Below are 26983 nucleotides of genomic sequence, written 5' to 3'. Positions count from 1 at the left end.
ACTGAATTTATCTTTAAAAAAACAAACATGGTTAAAAAACATTCCTTGCTTAATATTATTTTGTCTTAAAACTGAGAAGTGAATTCCTTATTAAAGACACAAAGGTCATATCAACAATGCCTGTACCTCTTAAATAAAAGCACACATGAAGATAATCATTTCAAAACCTATTTTACTAGCATTGCAGATAGATGTATTGGTGTGCATAGTTTTCTTGTTTAAAATAAAGCCAAGTTCTGCAAGCTGTGACCTATAAAAATGACAGACGCATGGGTCTTGCTGTACCTCGGAGATATGGTTGATGGAAGATTCCATTCTCCGCAGCTGGGATGCCTGGATGTCCAGCAGTTGTAGCACATTGTTGGCTAAGGCATTGATCTGGTAAGCAACGCTAGCGAGAGACTGGGTTGTATATGCTTTGGTCTCCTCCAGGGCTTTCCGCTTGTCTTGTGCCTGAAAAGAAAAGGTATACAAGGATTACATGCACTGCGTGTTTCAAACGAACAAAAAGTGAACATTAATACATAGAGATTGTGACTAGAGAAGAGTTCCTTTTTGCTAATGCTTGACATAACTATTTAATTGTTTTATTAGTTAATTATGACCTGCACCTGTCTTATTGTAAATTAGAGCCAGGTGCAGGTATTTAAAGAGAGCAGCCAGTCCCTTCAGGGCTGCTGCTGTGCGGAGGGCCCAGTTGTTTTCATCCATTATGTAAAAAAGGTACTGTGTAAAAGCCTTTTTGGTGTTCAACCTTGTGTTTTTGTTTCAGCCGGTAAACAGCTTAGCTGTCCGGTTTTATTAGAGTAGGTCCCTAACGTATGTTTACTCAGTGCTCTAAAGGAGCTAGGCGTTTGTTTTGTTTTTGTTTATTTTTGTGAATTAAAGGTGCGTGTCAGCGCTTTATTCTTTAGAATCCTGTGTGTGGAGTCGTGATTAAAGAAGGGAAAGCACCCGAGCGAGCCTGGTTGGAGAGCCGGCCATTCACATACATACATATATATATATATGTGTGTGTGTGTGTGTGTGTGTGTGTGTGTATATATATATATATATATATATATAACATAATATAAACATATGTGTGTGTGTGTATATATATATATATATATATATATATATGTGTGTGTGTGTGTGTGTATATATATATATATATATATATATATACACACACACACACACACACACACACACACACACTGCTGTGCAAAATTCTTAGACATGTTGCATTTTTCTACTCTGATGCATTATGAGCATCAACAATTTAACCAAAGCCTCCATTAGTGTTTTCTACAATTACAACAACCTTGACTTGCACAAAGAAGGAAACAGCAATGAGTGAAATAGCTTGCATCACTCATCAAAACCTTAGGCACACAATTTAAGATTACAAATTGTTTTTGTGATGCCACCCCTTTACGCTGTTGACCATCTTTTCAAAACAATAGTTTACCTGGTCTCAAACAACATTCTATACCAGGGGTCTGCAATCACAGTCCCGGAGTGCCAATCCACTCCGGGTTTAACAGACAACCATTATATACTTCAGGAACTGAATGGAGGTTTAATTGGTTCCATCAAACAATTTAGAACAGGGATGGAGCAAAGATCAGGAGTGGAAGGTGCAACTTTGGCCACCCCTGCTCTACACATCTTAGGCTGAGATTTTAGTTGACTTATTTTACTTTCACTGAAGGCTTCATTTTTAACACATGCTATATCTGATATCCTGTCTTGAATACACACCTCTAGGGATCTTCCTGGTTACTGAAAACAAACGACTTCCACAGTTTGAGTAAAATCAAACCGAGCTCACACCTTATCCTATCCCCAATCATACAGGAGCACCAACAGGTGAATGTGGTAAACCAGCAAATCCATCACCTATCATAATTAGCCATTGCCATATAAATAATCATGGTCTTGGACCTAAAGCACATTTTAACACTGCACTGAAACGTTTAATTTCCTGCCCTAGTAAACTGAACATTGACAGTTAAACTAGGGATACTGAATGCATTTCAAACACTTGCGAGTGGGAACTTTTAATTTTTTTCACTCCCGTATAAGAAGTAGCAGATGAGGTGCATGGCAACAGCCTCTTGGAATGAAGAGATCTCTCATGGTGTAGCAGCCATCTGCTATTTAGGTCAGAGATCTGGCCAATATTCTTCTGGATGCTTTACTGTAACATCACAAACACTAAAGCCACTGTGTGGGTAGAAATAAGCTACTGAAAAACATATCGAAATAAAATCTAACTAGAAAAACAATCCAGTGTTCAGCCAACACATTTTACAAGACAGACTGTCAGCACAGAGTGCAAGAGACCTGCGAGGAGGAGGAGGAGCAGCAGGAGGAGAAGCAGGGGGCTGTTACGCTATTTCCTGTCTGTTTTTTGTTAAACTGCCTATAGTTGCTCTTAAACGTATGAACGAATTAATGTATCTAATATGACAGAATACAGATTCCAGAAAGATCATTTCTATTAATATTGGGACTTGCATTTAAACATGAATTTACCTAAAAACAAAGAAAGGGTAATACTTTCAGCAAGCATGCTGGCAAAGAAAATAGTGCTGTGTCACTGGAAAGAATCAAAACTTCAATCAGTTGCAGTGTGGAATCATCTGACAGAAGTGAGATGATCAAAACAAATGGGACATGGTAGCAGTGATGAACCTAATCAGTTTACAAAATGATAGTCAAAAGAAATGGAGTAAATAAATACCAAAGTACTGTATTTACTGTATGGCTAGATTAATGATCTAGCCATACAAACATATACTTTGAACTCCAAGGCGTGGACACATATTGTTTGATCTTATCTGAACAAAAATAAAAGAGCAGCCAAAAAATGTCAATAAGATATGGACTTACATTACTGTAAGGCGGCAGTTGTATCACACACACTCAAATACAAAATGTATTATAGCAAGGATTTGTGTATAATAAACTATTATTCACACAAAAAAGTGTATTGCTGCCCACAATTTCCATCTATGAATCTCGGTATGACAACATACTGCATAAATAATCACTCAATAGTGGCACTCGTTCAGAAGAATTCTAGCAGGCATGCTTCGTTCTTCCTTCAACTGGTGACCAACTCCTGCAAATCCATTTCTAATGTGTCGCAATTAGTTTAATGACTGAAGAGACTTTAAAAGCATCTTTGAGAGCATGAAAATGGCTAAATAGCTCAAGGGAGATGCTGGATTCATTTCCCCTGAAGAACAGCACACATTAAGCCAAGGCTTGGACTCAAATGTTGAAGAACACTGTCAGAAACGTACTCAAGCACCAGTGCTTTTTCGAGGCCGGTTGCTCAGGTAACGAGAGAGAACATGGTGGCTATTTCTCTGTAGACACAGCAGACCTGTCATTACATCACTATTATTTGGCTTCACAAGAGGTTCCAATTGGATACTGGAGCAATTTATTCTTATGCAAATATATCTACAGCTTGTTTTATTAAAATTGTTCATGTTTCTAATACCTTTTGTTCTCCGAGTCTCATATTTTAATATCATTGGGACCAAGACATTTTCTTACTTTGACTGCTACACAGTGCCGCTGGGGATGTAAATAACTTCAATTCCACTGGCACATTGTTCGACAGCAGAAACAGGCCATTCAGCTCCTTTCATTATAGGTAGGTTTATGTATCCGAATAATGTTGTACGGGTCACAGTCTTTAGCTGCCTAATGCAATACATTCCAATATGTTTTTGAACAGCTGAAACACAGCTCTCAGAGTGGCTGGGCGGAGATATTAAAGGGAAGCTGGATGTCAGTCATATCTACTCAGCCTGGTAATCCCATTAACCCATTAAGTGCCATTGTCCTCATTTGAGAACAGGCTACTTCATCTTTCAACTTTTGCTTTAACTATATTATGATAACTCACTAATTCTGTTAACCGCAAAACTTAAGTCTAAATGTAATGTTGTGTTTTGACTTTCAAAGAAATATATTTGGTAAAACATAAAAAGTGGCAAATTGCTCAATAAAGAAGTTTTAGGTGAACCCCAGTCTGCTTTATACATTAAAAAAAAAAAAAGTTATCCTAAAAAATGAGGGATTCCTTACAGTATTTGTGCATGACTAAAAAATAAGCACTGAATAAAAAGGGCCCAAGACATGAACAATACACTGGAAACAATCCTTGAGGAATAGCTACACCTAATAACAAGCATTAGGAAGGAAGGCGTTAAAACTGGAAAACCAAGAGAATCAAGCTGTTCCCTTGAAGGTCAGGTCACCATTCCCAGCCATGGAGATAACACTGGAGGAGTGAAACAGTTCAAGCTGTCCAAGTTCTGAGTGTGTTTATAAATCAAGACTGAAGGACATTTTAATAAACACGCCAGTAGAACAATTATCTACTGTGAGAGACGCTGCTTCACTTGGGTGCGTTTACCAGCACTTTATTGACCCAGACCCAGACCCACACACACACACACACACACACACACACAGAGCATGGCTGCACAATTTTTTTTTTTTTTTTTTTTTTTTTTTTTAAACAAAATAAACAAATTGAAAACAAAACCTAACCCCGTTCGGAGTACTGACTAAACACTTTTTTCTTCTGACTAACGAACCAGGCAGCTACTCTGCCTACTGTTAATAAAAAGAATGCATGTTACACAAAACAACAAGCACATTAAAAAAAGGTTTTCTATGCTACCTTTCTTTCCTCTTCTGTCTGAACACCCTCACAACCAGGCTTTGCACTCGGCAGCCCAGAATGTATAAACTGTCAGGTTTTTATACCCTACAAAAGCATGTAGTTGGCTGATTGGGCCAACTGTCAATATAATTAAACAAGTCACATAATTACCCAACAAATAATCAAAATTAAGGGTTTTGAGCCTGTGGTGTTCTGGGAAATGGAGTCCTGTGCTCCACAGGACTACGCTCTCTTTGCTCATTGTCTCACACTGCATACAAATAAATGTAATAAATAAATGCCTTAAATAAACACTAGGGGTTTGCCTTAGTGTATACACAGTAGTGTACTGTGTAATGTACTTTCATGTTCCCTACATGCTGTCCCTGTGTTGTCATATTCGTTTTCCAATATGTTAACATTTTTAAACAGGTTTATTCTTAAAGTTTAATGTTTATTAAACTAAAACACAACCCATAGGAGTTAAAGGAAAAGCAGAGAAATATTGTACACTGGCAGTCCAGGTATTTAAGGGTATTTGACACTGCGTTGTTTAATTGTAACCTTGTAGTTTTATATTGCAGCTCCCATCAATGCAGGCAGAGTTTACATCTTGTGTGCTGTTCTGAGGGCAGCAGGAAGGAGAGCCCTGGACTTCCTCCCAGGGGGGTGAATTCCAGGGGTCAGAACAAACAGCAGCCTCCTCCCTTCTGCTTTTCGTTAGAGGCCAGCTCAGTGGCCAGCAGGGAATGGCACACAGCTTCCACAACCCTTCAGTCATGTACTCCATCACTTTACAGTCGGTCATGGACTCTACACTATGTAAAGTGGGACGCTTGAAATTTTGGTCATGCAACAGCTGGAAAATTGTCAGACTAAACAAAAAAAAATCCATAGGACTCATTTTACAACCATGCTTCATAAGATTCTTGGTTCAATTCCCAGTTGAGCCACAGAGGTCCATTACACGCTGCATTTGTCTTTATCGGATTTTAACAGATGAAATCAAAAAAGATTTATTTAACATGTGCATTCCTACTGTAATTAGTAGACTAAATCCAAAATACTGTAATACACAAGTAATGCCACATAAACTCATAATGGCTGCAGCCGAAAAAACTATATGAAAAATCAGACAAGCACTTAAAGAAACAACGGCAAGACACTGCTGTGGAGTTGGGTGTCGTCCTATTCTAGTTAGAGATAAAGAAATGACAAAACCTGCGAGGCACATATTGTTTATGCATCACACGCACAACATTATAAGTAACAGATAATAAATGACGGATCACATTTGGCATGCAATGGCCATGACTCATACTTCAGTTAAGACATTTTCAAATACAACATGTTTCATCCAGAAGGTACAGAAAGGTAAGCCCCACTGCAGCATGTCAATTGACTGTCCTGTGAAAGTGCTAAAGCCCTAGAATGCACCTACATTCCTTAAGGAGAGAATGAGGCATATTCAGGTTTGCCTGTCAATGCTTGCTACATGGTAACTAGAATATCCAAGCTCTCTTTTTTTTTTTTTTTTTTTTTTTTTTTTTTTTTTAAAGCACTCCTGAAGTCAAACCATATCTCCCTACAATGGGTAAAGCAGTAGTTGCAGCAAGCTGCCTACTGACATCTTATAATTAATGAACTCTCCTGAACAGCATTTCAAAGGTTGGCAGAGATTTCTGAGACCTACCTGAGGAGACAGACTCCAGATATGAAAACTCACCATTGCCAATAAGGTCTGGCTGCATTCTCCTTTCTATTGCAGTACACATGCCCTCATATTTTGAATGTCCAAAGAAATATTGTACACTAGGAGGTGGTCCAGTAAACCAGACATTTGAGTCAACTTACTGCAGTGTGGTCCATTCCTGCCCCAAAACATTCAAACTGTACTCTAAAAGCAGAGCTTATAGCAAACCAAACTAACCTCGTCACACACTCTGTATTGAATCTTTGTTCAGCCAATCAGTGGTTTGCATAGCATAGTGACGGCCAATCAGAATACTATAGGGTCATTCCGTGTCAAAATCAACCAAAATCCAGAAAAATCCAAGCCTCAAGATTCATAGATGAGCGTTTGAAGGACTATTGGTGAAATAATTGACTTGGCAAATCAGTCTCCTTCACAGTTCAATAATTCTCGGCCCTGGTGGGGCACCAACACTATATAAAGACTTTAAATCAGTTGACAGCAAGTCACAATCCATCACAAGACTCATTCAAAAACATGTCATAAAACCATTACCTGTTCTGCCCGTATCATTTTAAGTCAGATTTCAAGAACATTTCGTCACACGCCGTTGTACCTGTAATTTAGATATCTGAAAATTGCATGAAATTCCTTTTTCTACACCACTGGAAAAGACAGATGGAGACTGATTACCAAGTCAATTATTTTTAATTAAAAAAATAGAAGCAAAATGAAAATCTTGAGGTGGGAAGCTCTGGTTGAGTTGACAAGGAATAACTGTAAACATTTGAAATAGTATTAATTAGACCTACAGTACAGCCAGTCATAGTAGTGATACATGTGACAAGGTATTCTTAATGGTGTCAATGGCAAAACTGAAAAATGTCTATCTGCCTTTGATTTACAGTATAGATCCTGCACTGAGGGTATTCAAACTAAAACAGGATGAATGTACCAGCGGTTGGAATGACTACAATACTGCATTAAAGCAGTGGCTTTAATTTCTGGGCACTGCCAGAGAACCCTTTAGAGCCTCAACGCTACCCATTACACTGCTTAATTGTTTAATACAGGAAACCTAAAAACAAATGGCCTTATAACAATGTTCGGGCCAATCGATGTAACATAGCCCATATAAAACGCAATGCAATTTTCCTATTAACACTACAAATGTACTGTAATTGGTATCCCTTCCTTTAAAATTAGATTATGTTTGCCTGTCTAAAGGAAGAGGCACTTGCAGAACCTACAGTACCTGCTTTCTGCTACACATCTTATTTATAGAGCTCACAACAAAACCAGCTCCAGGCAGCGTCAAAAAGTCTCCTGTGGAGCAAAATTAAGCATCCCTGCCAGTCTGAGAAACAAGGTTTGTTTCCTGTTGAATGGTACAGACTACACTGGAGTGCATCGGTATATGTTACAGTACAACTGAGCTAGCTTATCAGACAGGGCAAACAGTAATTTGTAACTGGTGCACAGGGATAGTCCAGACACACCCTAGAGCACTAGGCTTCAATTCTGAGTCACTGCTGTAATCTACGGTTGAAGAAAACCCTTCAAACCAACAGGAATGTTGCTCAAAAGGCAACTACTGTACAGAAGTCACACTATGAATTACTACTGCAGCTGATACAGTATTAAACAGGCGGGGGTAATGCTGTGGCACTCGCAGTGCAGAACTACAATGAGGCAAGGTTATTATTCTGTGAACAAATCAGAGCCATTTTACCACATACAGATCGCTGATGCACTTTGTTTTAATAGGTTAGTTTTGTTATACTATTTATGTAGACTCACCTATTTTTTTTTTTAATTTAAACTATTTTTCAAGTCAGACCTTGGTAATCCTTGTCATTGTTAAGTGATAACCTTTCTCTTGAATGGCACATCGACCTTATTCAAACATAAAATCGCTGCACAGGTTGCAAATAGCAAAGTGGTAAAATGTTACTACAGTGCTAAAATTAGCATTGGTTCCACTTCCTGTGTGGACCTTCTTCTAATTAAAACACACCTTCCGATGCATTTTTTAAATATAATAAAATTAACAGAACAGTAAATGTACTATATAGCACCAGGAACAAAGAGGAAACAGTAAAGGAAACCCAGGGGTGTGGAGAGAGAGAGAGAGAGAGAGAGAGAGAGAGAGAGAGAGAGAGAGAGAGAGAGAGACTCAAGATTTCTGATCTTCATATAAAGCAAATCTGTAACAATAAAATAAAAAGTTAAGTTTGGATTGCCTACTTTAGCCCAGGGTGGTTGAGGACACACCAACTACATGATTTACAGTTTGATACAAAAACACACACATTAAAAAATGACAGACTCATCAGCATTCAGAACAGGACAGACTTTGACAAACTGCTGTCTGCCACACCTTAAGAGGATGTAAAAAACAATACATTTCAAAAGAAATTTAACAAATGTTATTGTTGAGCCATGTATGTATTTTCTATTGCATACTGAACCAAAAAGCTGAATGATTTCCAGATTTCTTCATAGTTCAGAGTTCTACATACTGTAGTACTGCATGTCCTGATGAAGCATGCTAAGGACCCAGTCTGGTGGTACAGCACTGTATATACAGGACGTCTGTGTGTCACACTTACATCCTACAGGAAAGGAATGAATACTGTCATGAAACAAAGATGAAGCAATGTACACACAATTAACTACTGCAATTGCCGTCCTCATCGTAATGCCTGCTTGGACTCACTCCCACCATCTGTTGCTACAAGTCTTGTTCTGGCATTGCAGAAGGACCACTTGTCTAAAGCACCACAAAAAAAAAAAAAAAAAAGGTTCCACCCAGGATGACACACACGCTAGCAGAAACAAGTCAGTACGTGCCCTGGTATCTATCTGCCCTGGAGAGAGAGAGAGCGCAAGACAGAGACAGAGACAGAAAGAGAGATTAAGCCAGCCCTCAAACAAACACACACAAGAAACAAACTCTGGGGATGGGCCAATCAGCATGGGTCTGATTCTTAACCATTCCAAGCACTGCATACATACAGAGTGCAGGAGGACATGGGGGCGTGCTTCCAAAACATTATGAGACTGTGCTCTGTGAACTGCTGGCACTATTCCCTTTACAGTACCTTTCTAAAGCTAGGCAGTTGTAATGTGCAATTGAGCTGGAAAAGGAAGGACGTGGCGATTTTGCTTTTAGAAATTACAGATAGGTGCTTAAGGGTTGAAATCTTGTCAGTTGAAATAGATGTTTTACTTCCAACAGTGTACTGTATTCTACAGACCAACAAATACCATCCCATCAAAAGCACAGCATCCTCTTTGTGGCAGTCAGTTGAGTACAAGGTCCTTACAAAATAAGCCTCCTGCAGTTTTGAATTATCTACAGCTCGCTGTGCTGTCAGAAGAAACCCTTGCTGCTTCAGGGTACAAGGAAATGCTCTGAATCAGAGTGTCTTCTTCATCTCACTCTCTGTTTCTCACACAGGAGTGTTTGTTTCATTCTAACCCTTTGCTGCCCAGTGTCCAGTATATTTGACAATGAGCAAATAGGTATTAAATAGGTATGGGAACATACCCTGGGCAGTACAGGGTTCATTTAAAATGTTCAAACTTTATACATTGCTTTATTGTGTGTGTGCGCGGGCACAAAAAAATGTAACATGCATTACTACATGCATACAGCATTGAATATGTAAAACACTGAAATAGATGAGTAAATAAACTGGCTTACATTTACAAATTCTAAACATTTAACCGTTGGCTAATATTTAAACTCAAACCCCCCTTTCCTCAATGGAAACCTGTGTGCAAGAGCAGCCACAGCTCTAACTCCAAGATCAGCCATCTAAAAACTACAAAACCATGACCCAAACACACAGGACATGCTGGCCAGTTTCTATATTAAACAGGTGGCAGGCCCAGTGTGTAACAGAGTGATTACAATATGCATTGTGATTTTGCCAACTGTACTAAAATGAATTAAGCAAATCAATTTAATAAAACGAAGCAAAGCATATTCAAAACCGCTCATGAACTCGTAAATCACATCTATACCCATAGCTCTATATCTTATAGAAATAATGAAGCAAAACATATTCAAAACAGCTCATGAAGTCGTAAATCATATCTATACCCATAACACTGTCACCTCCTAGACTGTATAGTCCTATTCCTGTCACACTGGCCGTGTCCATCAACATTGTAGGGTTGTTTTTTTTTGTTGCATTAAATATTTATATTTTTAGTACTGATATTTGGACTACAGGATCACATTTATTATGGAGTATTGGTTGTAGAATGAGACTGGTGTCCTCCTCACGCTTTGGTTAACACCACAACTGCAGCAACCAAGTCTGTGCAAAACGTACCACAATGCGCTACACACTGCACGCCTGTACAATGAAAGAGAAGCATACTATGCAACTCTGACTCATCAGAATACATGCATTTAATGTAGCACAATTAGCAGACAGGGATCTCTAACTAAACTTCCAGTACAATGGCCTTCCTGATTAAGTTAGCTGGAAGGACTGCAAAAGGCAAAAATGAGAAGTTTCCTGAGAACATAAGCTTCTTTTCACATGTCATCAATAACCTTTGAAGCCAAATTAAAATCACTACAGAACAGATTACAGACTGTACAATTCAGCAAAACAGCACTTCAGAGGGGGGGGGGGGTATGGGTTTCTCAGTCCAAACAAACACTGTTCCGGTTTTGGTCTGTTAGATGCACACAGTGCAATTGAGACAGAGTAGCCTACTCCCTTAGGGTAGAGCTTAATTAAACACTCTCTAAATTCACTTCCACAATCAGAGTAAGCAAGCCATCTGCATTGTGGAAACTGAAGCCTTTTTTTTTTTTTTTTTTTTTTTTTTTTAATTCTAACATTCCTAAGTGAACTTCAACACTGTAATACTGCTGTAGGTATGCAATACCCCTTCTGCTGTGAGTTTAACCTGATCAGCACATCCTGTGCAGTAATACTTCCACATTGAATGAAATCAACCTCATTATTTCCAATTCTAATTGTGCTACTGGAAAGCAGGCTTCACTTGCATTACAAATTTCCTTCAGCACAATTTTTTTTTTTTTTTTTTTTGCATTATTTCTCTTTAGTTTTGTATCTAGTGTATCTAGGTGCGTTTTCATATGTTTGCACAAAAGCAGAATATATATATTTAGCCAGATCATCAAAATACAGTCATTTTCAGTGTCATTTTTTTTTTTCATGTAAAGGGGTACAGGCTGTGAATGGGACAGTTAAACAATGCCCCACTTTCTTTGCATATTACTTATATAATGACGACAGCGAGTTTATTTTACGACTGCTTCACAAACTAAAACATTAAAGAAAGCTTCAAGTAAACCATATGGTGCATTCCGTAGTGAATTATTTACAAGAATCCCCACCCCCCGTTTTCATCCTTGAGAAATGTACATATTCTGTTACACTGTACCTCCATTGTCATTACACTTTGATACAAGTGTAGAAGCAAACACCAACTATTATAATGTGTATCCTGGTACCAGTTAAACAATATGACACGGAACTTTATGCCACGAACACCAATAACTGCATAAAATCAGTAGCCATTAAAAATATGTAGCATTCTAAATATGTGCCAAATGAAAAGCAAAACGTGTTTTGTGATTTTTTTCCTCTCTCTCTCTCTCATATATATATATATATATATAGCTAAGACATTCGCGTGGATTTTTTATTTAGAATGTATTGCAAAGACAAAATCCTTGATCAAAATAACGATACCAATTACATACATTACTACAGTAAATTAATGGAATTACTGAGTATTTCTGCCAAATCCTTTCTTTTTAAATAGTGTCAATGAGACGTAATTTTACTATTACAATCGACGAGTAGGCGATAAGACTGTATTAAATTAAAAACATTATTGTTAACGAAATGTCTGCGTATAACTGTGGCATGACTCGATAATAAAAGACACACCCTCCAAACTGAACTCAGTTAATCACGGAACGATTTCAATGAATGAAATCAGCACACATTCCACAAGCGGAATTACTACAAATAATAATCTCAGTATAAAAACGGGGTGCTCATGTGGAGGTACCCGCCTCCATCGCTGACTAGAAGCATTACCGTTTTTAATCCCTTTGAGTTTCCTAATATTACTGCAACACCACATTTCCTGTCTCAGTTCCCCACACATATCCACCAATAATTCCCATGAAACCAGTCAAGTATTTTACTCTTTTTTTTTTTTTTTTTTTATTTCCTACCTGGATATAATTGTTTTCACAGTAGTCTGCTACCCTGGTGAGGTTCTGGTAGCTCTCGATGAGGGCTCTTTTACCCGCTGGAATTTCCTCCTCTAACAGCATTTGCAGCTCTGCCATCTTACATCCTCTGCATTCTTCTTCTCCTTCCCTTTGATTAAAACCACAAGCTCTGGCCGAGAAGGAACTACTTCGCCTGGTATTGTGGGATTCCTGGCCTCGCTTTCACCACCACGACCTTTCACCGTCAGACAAAAAACAACAAAGGAAAAAACGGTGTAAGTGAAGAAGGGCATGCCGGGAATTGTAGTTCTTTGCACAGACACGTTATTGTGTTGCTGTTTTTAATTTTTTTTTGGTTGGTTTCAATTATATATATATATATATATATATATATATATATATATATATATATATATATATATATATATATATATATATATATATATATATATATATATATATATATATATATAAAAAAAATAAAAATCCGCGCAGAGAATGCACAAATTGAAATCTAGAGAAAAAGAGATACAGCACGTATTTGAGGTGAAACGACTGGGAATGTATTGCAAATGTCGTCACAGTTCATAATATGTCTCGTGGCATAGTGGGATCAAGCAATACTTTGTAGTATTATTATTTCTTATGGAGAATTTTGTTTTCTTTCTTTCTATCTTTCTTTCTCTTTCTGGACTAATGAAAAATAACACGAACATTTATACAGATTAGAGTAAATGTCAGGCATTGGGTAACCACATAACATAAAAACTTGTTAGCATACTCTACAGACCTCACAACCTAACCTAATTTACATGAACTGAACGAAGCTTCGAACTGTGGATTTATAAAAAAAGTGTCACTTAGAATGTATCAAGTTACCAAAAACGTATCTGTGACAACAATAGTGCATCATCTGCATATATTATGCTTACTACATGTCCCACAAACCATTGGTATGGGTGATACATTGTGGGGGTTGTAGTATTTCAAACGTATCTTGTCCTAAGTAGTAAGCGTATACTGAAACTTGTAAAAACTACACTTCCCTCAGTGTACCGTCTGATCAGTATCATGTGGTTCCTGTTTCAGGGACGTATCGGGAAGGTAGCCTTAGCCACTGCAGGTAGTTTACATTTGATTATAATTAAAAACACGAATATGCAAATGATTACAGTAGACGTTTGCTTTAACTGGAGTGTATGTATATATACAGTATGCATGATGCTTTAAATGGCATGGATTTCTGCTCAATTTAACGAGATCCCGCACTCATGTCATCTTGCAACTACATTTTGTCCAATGTTTTTGTTTGTGTAGTTACAGTCAGTAACAGTATTTAACAAGACGCTTTGAAATCTGAATGCATTTTTGCACAGAACAGTTATCAGTGCATTCGTCTGTATTTATGCAATACAATAAAATTAACATTTGGGAAGTTCGAGCAGCGCCTGTATATCAAATAGAGTAGGACATCTTATAATACCAGACTACAGTTCATATTTTATAATCCCCAGGTTTAGCTGAAAAGCTTTGCTGTTGACAGTTTCTGTGTGACATAATGGCGGATGACAAACCGATCAATCAGCTAAGGTTTGAAGCCGCAGTCAAAGTCATTCAGAGTTTACCAAAAAATGGTAAGTTTCACTTTCTCGTTTAGGCAGTGTTATTTTTTAATGGTTTTCTGCTAAACAAAAATTAGGGCCTGCTTTGGAACTTTGCTCTTTCGTTGACACTAATTCATCAACACTTGTACTCTGTTTATTTTCATTTTAATAACATTTTAATAAATATGTGGCGTGACCTACAGCCAATTTCGTGTCAATTCGTTTGAAGGTATCATAAAAAAAAAATAAAAAAAATATTGCTAAACTTTTTTATCGTTATGCACTCTTTTATGTTGCATTTTGTGTTTCAACTAGTAATTTAATATTTGTTTTAAATATACGTTGTTTTCCAGTGCACACAACACTATGTCTGCTTTTGAGACTCCAAGCAGTGTAACTACAGCGATTGCTCTGGACTCGAGGTGCTCGCTGCAAAATAAAAAAGAAAAAAAAAAAAGTGAACTGGTTGAGACAAAAACCTGGTTGAGTATTTGTGGACCAGGGCTGGAAACCGTTTGATATAGCTGTAAAATTAAGTAATGGTGAAAGCAATGTGGTTGATTATGTATAACTTTGTAAGTTAAAACAAATGACATTGACACACTTCTGAAATACATACACAGTAAAACTATGTTTTCTGTAATCTGTTTTGGAACCTGATAAAGTTATGATATTGGGCTTTATTTAAGAAGAAAAAACATTCATATAATTTAAATGTGTAGATAAACACTTAGTGCATATTTTGTGAAACAGTATCTCACCCAAATGTATTGCATTTTATTAATGTTAAACTTTTTTAAAATGATTTTTTTTTTTTTTTTTTTTTTAAATAGGTTCTTTTCAGCCATCCAATGAAATGATGCTGCAGTTTTACAGCTACTACAAGCAAGCTACACAGGGACCCTGCAACCTTCCCAGGCCCGGCTTCTGGGATCCTGTAGGCAAATACAAATGGTAATATTGCTAGAAGGACGATTGTTTTTATATTTAAATAAATAGTGGTGTGGATTGCTCTGGTTAGGTCTCTCATTGTTTTAGAACAGCTTTGTCATGCCGTGTTCTTATACCAGTTAAGATGTTGTAGCTTCTTTTAAATGCGGAATGAAAAATACATCCCAAAAGCAGATTCTAATGAAGCCTAGGGTGGGCATTCCTTAATGTTACACATTCCTGAGGGTGTCACAATCTGGCTAACAGTGACTTCATTTGTACGAGTCATTAGCTGGGCTGTAGAACGCTAGTTGATGAACAGCTTGTTTAGATTGGGAGGGGAAAAAAAAAAAGTAGTGTTGTTGGTATGTGGTATTGTTCACACTGCTACAGTATGGTGTGATTCCAGTTCAGACTAAAAGATTACTTGCAGGTTTCCTCCGTTTGTGCTGGCTGCCAGGATCCCTTGCTTAGAGACTGAAGCTTGGTGTGTGGTCCAGTCTGTATCAGCTGTCTATCTTGCTGAGCCTTGAGGTGCTTGAATTTGCCTCAGATGGGAAAGCTCTTCCTTCACTTGGGGAAGGAGTTTGGATTGAAAGAATTCCTGGCACCTATTATACTCCACATCAATGGGAAGTTCTGAATTGAGTGCAAAACCTTGATTAACATCCTCCATACTTCATCACAATGATAGCAGTGCTACTAACATCTCCATGTCACACACAAGTAATTGTTCACCTGGAATAAAAGGTTCTGACTTTTTCCCCCACTCATTCATATAAATTGTTTGTTACATGAAGATTATTCAGGTTTCTTAGAAATTGGCCATTTTATGAGATTTTTTTTTTTTTTTGGGGGGGGGGGGGGGGGGGGGGGGGGGGGGGGGGGTTCAGCTCTAGGTCAAATGTCAAAAGCTTTATTAAGATGTAACTTCCTTATGTTTTCTTTGAAATTTGAATTTGCCATGCCATTTCCAATAAAATGACACCTCCCACAAGTCTGCAGCACAAACTGGGTTTGAGTAAAAGGTTGGTTAACGTTAAGGGGGACTATCCATCAGCCACTTTTGAGCTCTATAACTTTTGACCCCTTTACCTGATCAGTCAAAAAATGTAAATATGAGCTTGTTTGCCTGAAACAACCCAAAGAACCAGGTCTGGTGTAAATAAGAGACGGTAGGGTTTAAAACCCAACTTCTTTGGGGTGATTTGTCATGGAATATTTTTTAGTGCTGCTTGTATTTTTACTGATAAGTATATATATATATATATATATATATATATATATATATATATATATATATATATATATATATATATTCCATCATGTTCTATTAGTATAAAAAAATAATACTTTATACAGTATAGTTAAAAGTTAGCTATGTGAAGTTTGGTATCATGAAACTGCTGTAGTATGGTGCAAGAGAAGCCCACAACAGTCTATAGAATAATAATGAATGGCTCACACACATTATTTAGTTACATGATTATTTTTTACTGTAACCCCCAAGAATTCTTGAAAAATACAGATGAAAAAACTGCTTGTTGTATTTGTATTAATCCTAGGGACGCTTGGAATGGCCTGGGGGATATGTCCAAGGAGGAAGCAATGATTGCCTATGTTGAAGAAATGAAAAAGGTATAAGTATAACCACTGTCTTTAACAGCACTTTCTGCAGCACTGTGTCTGTGAACGAGCTTTGTGTGGTTTGTCTTCCCCTGCATATGTAATTCACTGAAACCTTCCACATTCACATTTTATACAAGAGAGTCATAGTCAGTCATCCTTTGGGAATTGCTTTCTATGTGTCTTTCATGTGTATTATAATAAGGGGCAAACCAGTCTGCACACATTCAGTCAGTGGCTGAGCTGGGATTTGAACCGGGGACCACCTCCTGGTTACAAGCCCTTTTCTTTAACCACTGGACCTCACCACCTCCTATTCATATTGACCCAGACTTTTCCCAGTAACGCCTTCACCCCCTGAAATCTATACCTGAGTCCAAGTGTTTGTGGTATGGAGCCCTGTTTTGCTTTTAGTTTTTTTTAGTTTTTTTTCATAAGCATTTGTCTTTTGTAATTGAAGATTATTGAGACCATGCCAATGACGGAGAAAGTGGAGGAGCTGCTTCATGTACTGGGACCGTTCTACGAAATCGTCGAAGACAAGAAGAAAATCAACAGCATGTCTGATCTATCTTCAGGTGATTGAGCAGATAGGGGCTGCTCTGCCAGTATATTCTGGTGGACGTTACGTGTTTACCAAACACACTTATTTGTGCATTTGACAGATGTTTCAATGTTAACATGATTTGTTTTTTACTTTTGCTTTGTGCTAACACTGGTCAGTCCGATTGGAGAGGTTTGCTCAGTCACTGGAAGGCAAGTGCATGGCTGTGCAGTGGACTGTATGTCAGTGTTTTGTTCATAAATATGTCAAAGTGGTAGAGGTGGATTTTTTTTTTTTTTAGGCATATGATTGAGATCATTGGGGGATTTTCATAAGCCAGTAGATCCCTTCAGTATAAATATTTAGTGGAGGAGCCTGTTTGTACGTACAGACATGTCGCACTTTAGAATGATACATACATCGAGAAAACAGTTTATCCAACTTAGAACATTCTTTAAGTTATTGAGAGTATCAGAATCTAGGAGTTAGAGAGATGCATGTCCTTACATACATATGTAATAGCTGCATTTCTTAAGCATTATGATTAAACAGAGTTCCAACATGTTATTGAGAATATCAAAAACATAGATAGATAGAAATGATCATGTTTGTTCGTATCTGTGTCATACTTGTTCACATTTTTACATGCTTGTACTGAACAGTTGATGTGGGTCCTGGTTTATCATGTTTGTAAATTGTGGGTTCTGCTTTTTTCATGACTATAGTAGCTCTGATTTGGTATTTACTGTACAGCCACTGTCGAGATATATGTTACTAACATACTTGCCGTTGTTTTATCCCCAGGCATTGGAAATATGCTGACATCAACCCCAAACCTCAAGGAATTGAATGGCATACAGGAGGGCAGTGGCAGCGGAGCAGAGTCCGAGAGTGATAATGAGGAGGAGGAGGAGGAGGAGGAGGAGGAGGAGGACGAGTCTGAGGAAGGCAACCAGGGGAAGACAAGTCGAGGTAACTCATTTCTCTGCAGTGTGGTTCTCCAACTTCACACTCTTAAGGTCCCTCAGACTTCCCAGTGCTAACTTCCTCAAAGTGGATTAACATTACAAATAGCAGGGCAGTTCAGGGAAGTACACAATGTGCAGATTGGGTGTGGTTTATGAATGGAGAAGAACAGCCAGTCTTTGTGCATGTTTTTCCTCCAAACCACTTTCCCCATCTCTATAAATTCAATTTGCAATAGTAAAAGTAGAGTACAGTACATTTTACCATTTAAAACCGCTTCACTTTCGTAGTCCTGTTTCATTGTGCACTAATCTTAATTTAATATATATATATATATATATTATTATATATATATATATATACTATATATATATATATATATATATATATATATAATAAGAGTAACATTTCATATTAAAGTATATATTTTAGGTATATCCTGTAACAAGTTTTGTTTCCAGTTTAAGCTATGCATACATTAACTGAAAAAATGTTATAATTTCATAAGCTACTGAAAAGTACATACCGAAGAACGAGACACACACTATTTGAATATTACTAGGGTTATGTGACCTTTACCAGACAGCATTGTTATCTTTTAAGATTATCTGGTATTAAACTTAGTCCTAGCTTTTACATTGTAAACAATATTCTTAATACAGTGTTTTACTTATTATTTTTTAACTTCTGATTTATACATGAACAAATAAGCAATCACTAGAGTATATTGAGTAAACAAAGAGATTACAGACTGAGTGGGTACAATCTGAGGTCACAGGTCTGATTGTTCAGCTGTATGGTGGGCAGGGCAATTCATACAGCCAGGGGAGCATAGGTTTGCGTCCTGGCTGTGTGAAGTCTCTGGTCTTCACTGGGGATTCCAGAGGGCGCGTCGCAGTGGCCTTGGTGCTCCAGCTGGGTAGGGAGACAAAACCGGAAGGGACTGTTTCTCCTCATCGTGTTATAGTGGCCATCAGTATCAGATTACTGGCAAGCCCAGTGCTTTTTGATGATCAAAGTTCTGCACAGTACAGTCTGGGGGCTTGCCATTTGTGTGATATCAGTGTCTGTTTACTGATGGGGGGGGGGGGGGCAGACATGCAGTGTGGCCTTTTATGTTGCGATCAAACATGTTGACTGGACAACATTTGTGAATCGAGGTGGGAGTGATCATTTTATTACGTAATGTGTACTGTGTACTTTTAAAACTGTTGCAGAAGACAGTGTAATGGATCTAAAGCTCATGATAGAAGACTCTGCAGGAAAGGAGAAAATCCCTCTAGCTAACGGCAATGTGGAGAACCAGCACCCCTCTGTAGTGAATGGGTCTCCTAGCAACAGATCAGTGTTGAACGGGAACAACTCAGAAGAGAAACTGAACCAAAAGAGCCAGACCCTGGAATCTCCTGAACTATCAGATGTCAACAGTCACATCACTGGTAGCGTGCTGTACTATTATAATTTAGTGCAATAGATGTAGTTATTGAAGTTATCAGTACCGTAACATAATTTTAGTTCAGCTTGAAAGCATGCTTGGTATACTGGATGAAGGACAATGTTACAATGTTAATTTCCTCCATTTGCTTTTCACTACAACATCAATGTATACTGAGCATCAAAAGAAATGTATTGCTTATATTTGAACATCAAAAGAAACTTATCACTTATAAACTTATCACATCACTTATATATGACAAACTCTGTTTTAGAGCAGGTGCAGTGACTTTTTATTGTGGTTAACAATTGACATCATGAAGATGCTGCAAAATGATCTGTTGGTCTTGGACAGGTATTGTAACTCTTGGTCTCCCAGTTCGTGGCCTGTCATTGACCGTGTGTCTGGTTATACCGTCTCGCCGGGTTTGAAATTGCTGGTGTTGGAAAACATGGATTGAGAATTGATTAGGGGTTTGCTACGCATGTGGACTAGCAGAGCTATACTGGTGTTCTTTTCTGAAAAGAGACTAATATTGCAGATAGCAGACTGTTTGGTTCAAATTGCATGTACTGCTAACCACTGATAGAGACGATGCGTCTACAAACTGCCCAACAATGACTGCAAGCTAATGAGATAACAATGCTGTGGACTAGAAGGGAACAGGCTCTAGACTTCAGAGAGATCAAAAGAGATAATCCCACTGGCATCAAAGGGGGTCGCAAGGAGATAACAAAAGGCAGATGTATGGACCTTTTGTCTCCAGGAGTGTGAAGAATGCACTGAGTTCAGAGGTTGTCACATTAGACTACACACACACACACACATACATACAGACACACACACACACACACACACTAAATTAACAGAATAAAGTGTTGTACCTTGACCATTGGTTAAGTGTAAGAGAAAGGGGAGGTGGACCATCTATACAGAAGGGTATTTAATGTCACGCAAACATTGTAATGTTGAGTATTTTGCTTGTCCTGTACCTGGGACCAGACTCCCTGCATATTTCAATAAACCTGGCAACTGATTGAAGAAAAGGACTTTGTGCATTAAGTTACTTCAGCTGGCTGTGAGCACCCAAGACGACGAGCCACAGTACGCTTGCCTAGTCCAGCCTCCAACATGCCAATTGCACGAAGGCGCTGCTCTCTTGACAGATATTGTTTTTTTTTCTGTGATTGTCCTTATTGCTTTTATTCAAGCTTATAATCCAGTAGCTGAAATCGCTCCATATCCAGTGTCCAATCAACTGTCTCACTAATTAGGTGATTAAGTGCATGTACTTCAGTCATAGTCACTCAAGCGTGTCATGATCAAAGATGAATGATGGAATGGTTAAAAAGAAGCCAAAAACATTTTGTCAATGTCCACCATTTATATACCTTATTTAAACCTTTATTTAATACCTTAAAATAAATGTGTTATAATAGTGATAAGTTTCTTTTGATGCTCAGTATATTTTTCGATGCTTTTTAAATGTAGGTTCCAGTGAATTATATATGCAGAGGATGACCACAGACACACACAGAACATGTTTATATAGACAAAGTGCTGCAAGAAAGTCCTGTTCAATGCTTTTTTTTTGTTGGTTTTTTTTTTTCACTGTGTAGTCTGTTACCACTGCCTGCTTTACTGCAATAACAATGGTCCTTTACCACTGCCTACTTTACTGCAATGACCTGAGTGGCCAATTGTTTGCAGCAGCTAGTTTTATTCTTGAAATTTGAAGCCTCCACCCACAAAGATTTTTAGACTAGTTTTCCAAGCCACTATTGGCTTGTACTGTTGGTAAGTGTACTGTACAGCAGTGCCGTATACTTGATTGATATTTTGTCACTCTTCATTATGGAGAGCACTCAGCAGCAGGGAGGGATTTGTTCCATACAGTACATTCCACTCTGATAACTTCATGGAGTTCTGAAAGAGCTAAAAGGTTTAAGTAAATGGTTTTCTAGAAGCGTTTCTCCGGTTCCTTGTAATGTCCTATTCCATTTCTCCTCTCGCAGACCACATCGAAGATGTTTCCAGTCTACACCACTTAACAAGCGACTCAGACAGTGAGGTCTACTGTGACTCTATGGAGCAGCTTGGCCAAGAGGAGGTAGTGTCCACTTTACTTGAATAACAGAAGGAAACATTTCTATGAAACAGGCAGAATGAAACATTTATAAATTAAATAAATGCCTTACAGTGTTTAGCAACCATAAGAATAATGTCTTCCCAATTGTGGAGTGACTCACTCACACTTGTTTTATAAAGAGCTCAGAAGTATTCCTAAACCACTCGCTGGAGTTCCGGGAAGTGAACCACAACCAGTTGTCATCCAGGATGGACCTCCCTGACCCAGTGCGGTTGTGCAGAATGGATGAGAGCTGTGCAGCCGGGACCTTGCAGGGTGGAGCAGAGGGAGTGAAGCATGGAGGGGAGGACGGGAAGCCCAGAGGAAATGGGACACAGAAAGAGAGACTGGAAAAGACGGGATACTCAGGACTCCAACGGAGGGGTATGACAAAGCCTAGTTATTTATTTATTCACTTACTTATTCACCAAGAAAGTCCTGAAAGATTCTATATTTTATTTATCTTTGTGGGTCGGGAATTTAAAAGCATTAAAGGCACACGTGTTGAACACACATATGCAGACGTGACTAATTCATTGTGCAGGGTATTCATTATCATGTATTTTAATGTTATGAGTTCAGTATTGTAACAGTTTTATTCCTAAAACATTTCGGGGTGGAAATAAGACGCCTATTGCATAGGATTCTGGATTTTACTGCAACCTTGATTAGCCACTGTGCATAGGTAACAAGCTCAGGCGTGTCTTAACAAACTCCTAGTAAAACCATGAATGGCTCAAACTGCTATGCAATGGGAGTCTTATTTCCCTCCCTGATGTAGGTCAGGGTATTGGCAACTCTGATTTAGTTTTTCTAGCCATTGCGGGGAGGTGTGGTGCTAGCATGCTTGTTCCGTTCAGCTCGCAGTATCTGACGTGCCTCTAACTGTTCTGCCACAGGCTCCAGGACGCAGGCCACAGGCGGAGGTCACCAGGGAGTGGAGCTGGGCAGTGGGGGGGATGGGGATCGGTGGGGGACGGACCTAGCGAGGGGCACTCTCAATGAACAGATTGCTGCAGTCCTCACGAGACTGCAAGAGGACATGCAGAGTGTCCTGCAGAGACTGCACACCCTGGAGGCACTCGCCAACTCACAGACGCAGGTGAGAGATCCTTCAAGCCTGGATCTGTTCCAATTCCTGTTTTTAAATCAATTCCAGCACATCATTGCAGTTAGCAGTGGCAACAACATTACTTAAATTGAAGTCACTGTTAGTCAATTAAATTGGCTTCACATGCAAGCAGTTGAACAATCACAACAATTATTCTGGCTGTAAAATATCAATTCCAATTCCTGTTTGTATTTACTTTGCAGGCTAGATCCTTCACCTTGCCACCAAATAATTCATCTTCTCCTTTAAACAAGGTAGGATTTCACTGGTTCACGCATTGGTTCTCTTGTTACTAGTTTAATCATTTTCTCATTTTGTTTAAGGTGATCTAGCGCTCACCTAGTCAAGGAGGATAGGGATTCAGTTTATTGTGCAGAGAGAGAAAGTAGTTCAGTTATCAGCAGTACGAGATGTTGCAATTAGGGAGAACATTTTAAAAAAATGTATTCATAAATACAAATTAAAAACTCCTGATGATGTCTTCCTGTAAATACATAACAAATAACAGTCAGGCGATGGACTAGTTACACACAGAGGTGTTAATAGTGCTGGGCTCTGTTCTTTACAGAAATTGAGATATTGTTCCTGATAAACCATCTAAAAGTAAAAAAATAAAACCTCCTCTTGTTTGATTTACTTTAGCTGAAATAAGTAAAGTGGATGAAAACATCTTAATTTCTAGTGTGAATAACATGTATTTTTGCAGTAAAAACAAAACAAAAAACACCTTGTAATAAATAGTATGTGTGAGCCAGACCTGTTAGAAAGTGATTACTGACTTTCTACTGGGATTTTTTTTTTCAAGCAGTATCCAAGAACAAACACACCACGACTGGAAGGTACTTTGTTGTATTATCGATTTGTCTTTAAACACATCTATTTGTTATTTTAGAAACCCTCCTGGTGGCCTTTCGACATCTCTCCTGGCACTCTGGCCCTGGCGCTTATTTGGCCCTTTGTGGCTCAGTGGTTGGTGCGTCTTTATCTTCAGAGAAGGCGAAGGTAATTCATTGAAAAAAGCTTCCTTATAGAGATAGCAAGGTTCAGAGAATATTAGTGCAAATACAAATAATATTTTGTGACAAAATATACAGAAAGAAGCATAATAAAATCACTGAACATATGAGAGGCAGTGGCAGAGAGGATTGAGGACAAAAATGCAACAAAACTCTTTGACTTTGTTTGGAATACTGTACACAGTACTGTCAATCAGATCATATGACATGGACTTGAAGAATGATCCCAAGGGTTCAAAGATTAAAACAGAAGTCCTGAATGCAACTTTATCAGAAATATACACACACATAAATGGCATTTTATGTTTCACAAATAAAATGAAACATGGCACATTCAGGAATAGTAATAAGACTCCCATTGCATAGCCGTTGGATCCATTTATGGTTTTACTATGAGTTTAATAAGACACACCTGAGCTTGTTATCGTGTACACGGTGGCTGATCAGGGTCATTTTAAAACCTGGAATGAAAGATATGTTACAGATATTTAAATAACTCCACTGTCATTACATTCCTTACATTGGTTACCAGTAAGTTACTTAACATATGTATTAGTGCATGTAGAATAAGTGGAATATGTTCGCTCACACGTTTGACGGTGCTTGAAGGGTTAATGAAAAGATAATTTGATTTGTTTTTTTTCCCCCTAGAAAAATCAAGTGACCATTCACCTTTTACCAGATTCCATAGTGAAAGACAGCCCTTGAATTCAGAGCTCTCATTCATCTGTTAGCTTTGCTGTGTCATTGCTCTCTCTCACATGTTCTATACACCTGGCTTCGGCATTACAATGATGACACTGCTCAACTATAGCAACTACTGATACTTGAAATTAGTCCAGTCATTCAGAAAAGAGAAAAAAAATCAAATGTACTCTAATTATCTAAAATCAAGCAAGGTTTTCGTTTTTCATTTCCTTTGATTTTTGTAAAGCTTTATTGTTAGCATTTAAAATACTGCCTCTAGTTATTGGAAGGAATGCACTGACCATGTGTACAGGTAATAGTTTGATGGCACATGTACTCTTTTTTTTTTTTAGAAAAACATAATCTTTTCAAAGCATGCTTTTTTTAATAGCAGAGGCTGTTTAATAAATTAATAATATATTTAATTATGAGACTTTAATAACTGTAACTTCTTTCCTATATCCCACTATCTCACCACAGAGTCTGACACACACCTCTGTCTCTATCCATTGTCTTTCTCCATTCAAGCTACTGCAGTACAGACTTGCAGTGAAATTAACAGATGAAACGCAGGCAAGTTGAAATGTTTCAGATCTCTATTTTGAACAAAGGGTTCTTTAACAATACACTAAAAGATTATTTACTGTAGTTCTTTATTATATTGTTAATATTATAAGGAAATATTAACACTTCAATCAAGCTTGATATTAAAAATCTTTGTGGGCTTAATCTCATAATGATGGCTATATTGAAAAAGCGATTTGATTATATCAGTGGTTGATAACACTGCAGCACAGAGATGGAATTGTAAATCACACTGCAGCTTTAATCTCCACTCCAGATCCAGGTCACTGTTCACAGGACGGGTTGGTTTAGAATAACCACCAGTCGAATATCATTTTTCAGAGATTGGAAACGCTGCCTTTCGTGAGCAGTGGAAACAAATGGAGATTGAAAATGAATATTTGGGTCATTAATTGTGGCCACCAGCAATTGGAGTTAAATGATCACAGGGCAGTTGTTGAGGTGGTTAGTAAAGTATGCTGCATGAAGTATGCATTGAAATGCTTTAGAACAGATATAATTATAATGTGCTTCATAGCTGACTGTGCACAAATAATCTTTTTTGTAAGTAGATTAGTACGTTTTTGGCCGAGTAGTATGGTGTGGTAAAACGACACCCCAGATCTTTACTGCTTGAAGCTGGGGAGTCACAGCAGAACTTTGGAGGGGAAGGTAATTTGATTGCTGCAGAGATTGTAAGTTGTCAGATGTGACTCGAGGCCTTCGTTTTATATACAGTATGAACTCTCCATACCGTGTATAAAAACGCATGGAATTTCAGAGCTTTCCTCATACTGTGTGTCACACCTTGTAGAGCCTTTCTTTAGAGTTTCATGAAGCAGTGTCCCTTATTCAATGAATCGATCCCTATACTACCTTGAATCGCATTACATTCATAATCACAATTCAAAATCATTTCATTTAAAGAGCTGCTGTTATTTTCGCCTACCTTTTTAAGTTATTTTTTTTATTTGTTTGTTTTAAAGTACATAGAGCTAACAAAAATATTCCAGTAACTGTAATTTCTATTGTCATTACTTTATAGGTTTCACCTTTTCTGTTAGACACATCATTGTAAATATGCATTTCATCTATGAATGTTTTAATTTATTAATGTAATGTTTACAGTTGCTGTTCATAGTTTTTTTCAGTGCACTGTCACAAGGAAGAAAGCAGAGAGGTGTTTAAAAGTGAATCATATGAATAGCATTGAATATGATGGGTTACAGCACTGAGAAGGGCAGCCAAAGCATGGGGCTTGTGGGAGTTTTAAAAGAACTCAAACTCCCAGAAGCCTATCCGCTGGCAGTCATTCCCAGCAACCCGTGGGGAAGCTTCTTTTTCCAGTGAATAAAGTTTGCCATATCCATTCATTCATCTTGTGAAGTAAAAAAACGGGGATGTGACAGAAGCGCAGCAGTGAGATATCTGCCAGGAGAAATTAGTAAACTTTGTTCAGGAATAGATTCAGAAAATATACATTTTGTTAGCTCTGTGTAGTTTAACTCTTTTTTTTCAAGGAATAGAAGGCCTCCAAAGGACTGATGATAAAGACCATTTCAAGTTTATTGCTGTCCATTGCATTTCCATGTACAATGCATGGTGTTTTTATAACAGTGCTTCGATGAGATAATGTTTTGTTCCACTCTACTTTGAATTTACAGTTAATATGGTCAGCTATATTATTATTATAATATATATATATAAATATATATATAATATATAATTATATATATATTAATATATATATATTTAAAAAATTT

General features: G+C 37.9%; 2 protein-coding genes across 18 annotated transcripts in view; one reads left to right on the top strand and one right to left on the bottom strand.

Moving 5' to 3' along the window:
* The window catches only part of LOC121311952 (abl interactor 1), a 38371-nt gene extending 25555 nt beyond the window's left edge, over positions 1-12816 (bottom strand). For 3 of the 14 annotated variants that reach the window (XM_041244093.1, XM_041244075.1, XM_041244079.1), the window contains exons 1-2: positions 12610-12812; positions 286-453 (exon numbers count right to left, since the gene is read on the bottom strand). In XM_041244093.1, coding sequence (XP_041100027.1) covers positions 286-453; positions 12610-12726 — 285 coding nt within the window. In that variant the 5' untranslated portion in view covers positions 12727-12812. Of the gene's footprint in view, positions 1-285; positions 454-12609 lie in introns of all 14 variants that reach the window. The other 11 variants (XM_041244091.1, XM_041244090.1, XM_041244066.1 and 8 more) reach the window with 9 other exon arrangements.
* An 854-nt stretch (positions 12817-13670) lies between these two features.
* LOC121311919 (acyl-CoA-binding domain-containing protein 5-like) lies at positions 13671-26894 on the top strand. Of its 4 annotated transcripts, none has more exons than XM_041244041.1 (13): positions 13671-13732; positions 14124-14243; positions 15047-15167; positions 16709-16781; positions 17230-17347; positions 18118-18285; positions 19497-19718; positions 21730-21824; positions 21983-22226; positions 22742-22944; positions 23157-23207; positions 23846-23955; positions 25137-26894. In XM_041244041.1, the coding sequence occupies exons 2-13, from the start codon at positions 14168-14170 to the stop codon at positions 25141-25143; spliced, it is 1488 nt and encodes a 495-aa protein (XP_041099975.1). In that variant the 5' UTR covers positions 13671-13732; positions 14124-14167; the 3' UTR covers positions 25144-26894. The 4 variants fall into 4 exon arrangements, with proteins under 4 accessions (XP_041099975.1, XP_041099970.1, XP_041099988.1 ...); XM_041244036.1 differs by having other exon boundaries at positions 24621-26894; XM_041244054.1 differs by lacking the exon at positions 13671-13732 and adding an exon at positions 14567-14635 and having other exon boundaries at positions 14153-14243; positions 24621-26894.
* The last annotated feature ends 89 nt before the right edge of the window (positions 26895-26983 follow it).

Source organism: Polyodon spathula, chromosome 3 (genome assembly GCF_017654505.1).
Source record: "Polyodon spathula isolate WHYD16114869_AA chromosome 3, ASM1765450v1, whole genome shotgun sequence".
NCBI lineage: Eukaryota > Metazoa > Chordata > Actinopteri > Acipenseriformes > Polyodontidae > Polyodon > Polyodon spathula.
Note: the sequence above shows the minus strand (reverse complement) of the source record. Positions and strands in the feature narration are given on the sequence as shown.

Excerpts from the sequence above, each read along its gene's own strand:
- LOC121311919 (XM_041244036.1), top strand. The coding sequence starts at position 14,168 with ATGGCGGATGACAAACCGATCAATCAGCTAAGGTTTGAAGCCGCAGTC. Across the intron at positions 21,825-21,982 it reads AGCAGCTTGGCCAAGAGGAG|AGCTCAGAAGTATTCCTAAA; the intron begins GTAGTGTCCACT and ends TGTTTTATAAAG. Across the intron at positions 22,227-22,741 it reads CTCAGGACTCCAACGGAGGG|GCTCCAGGACGCAGGCCACA; the intron begins GTATGACAAAGC and ends GTTCTGCCACAG.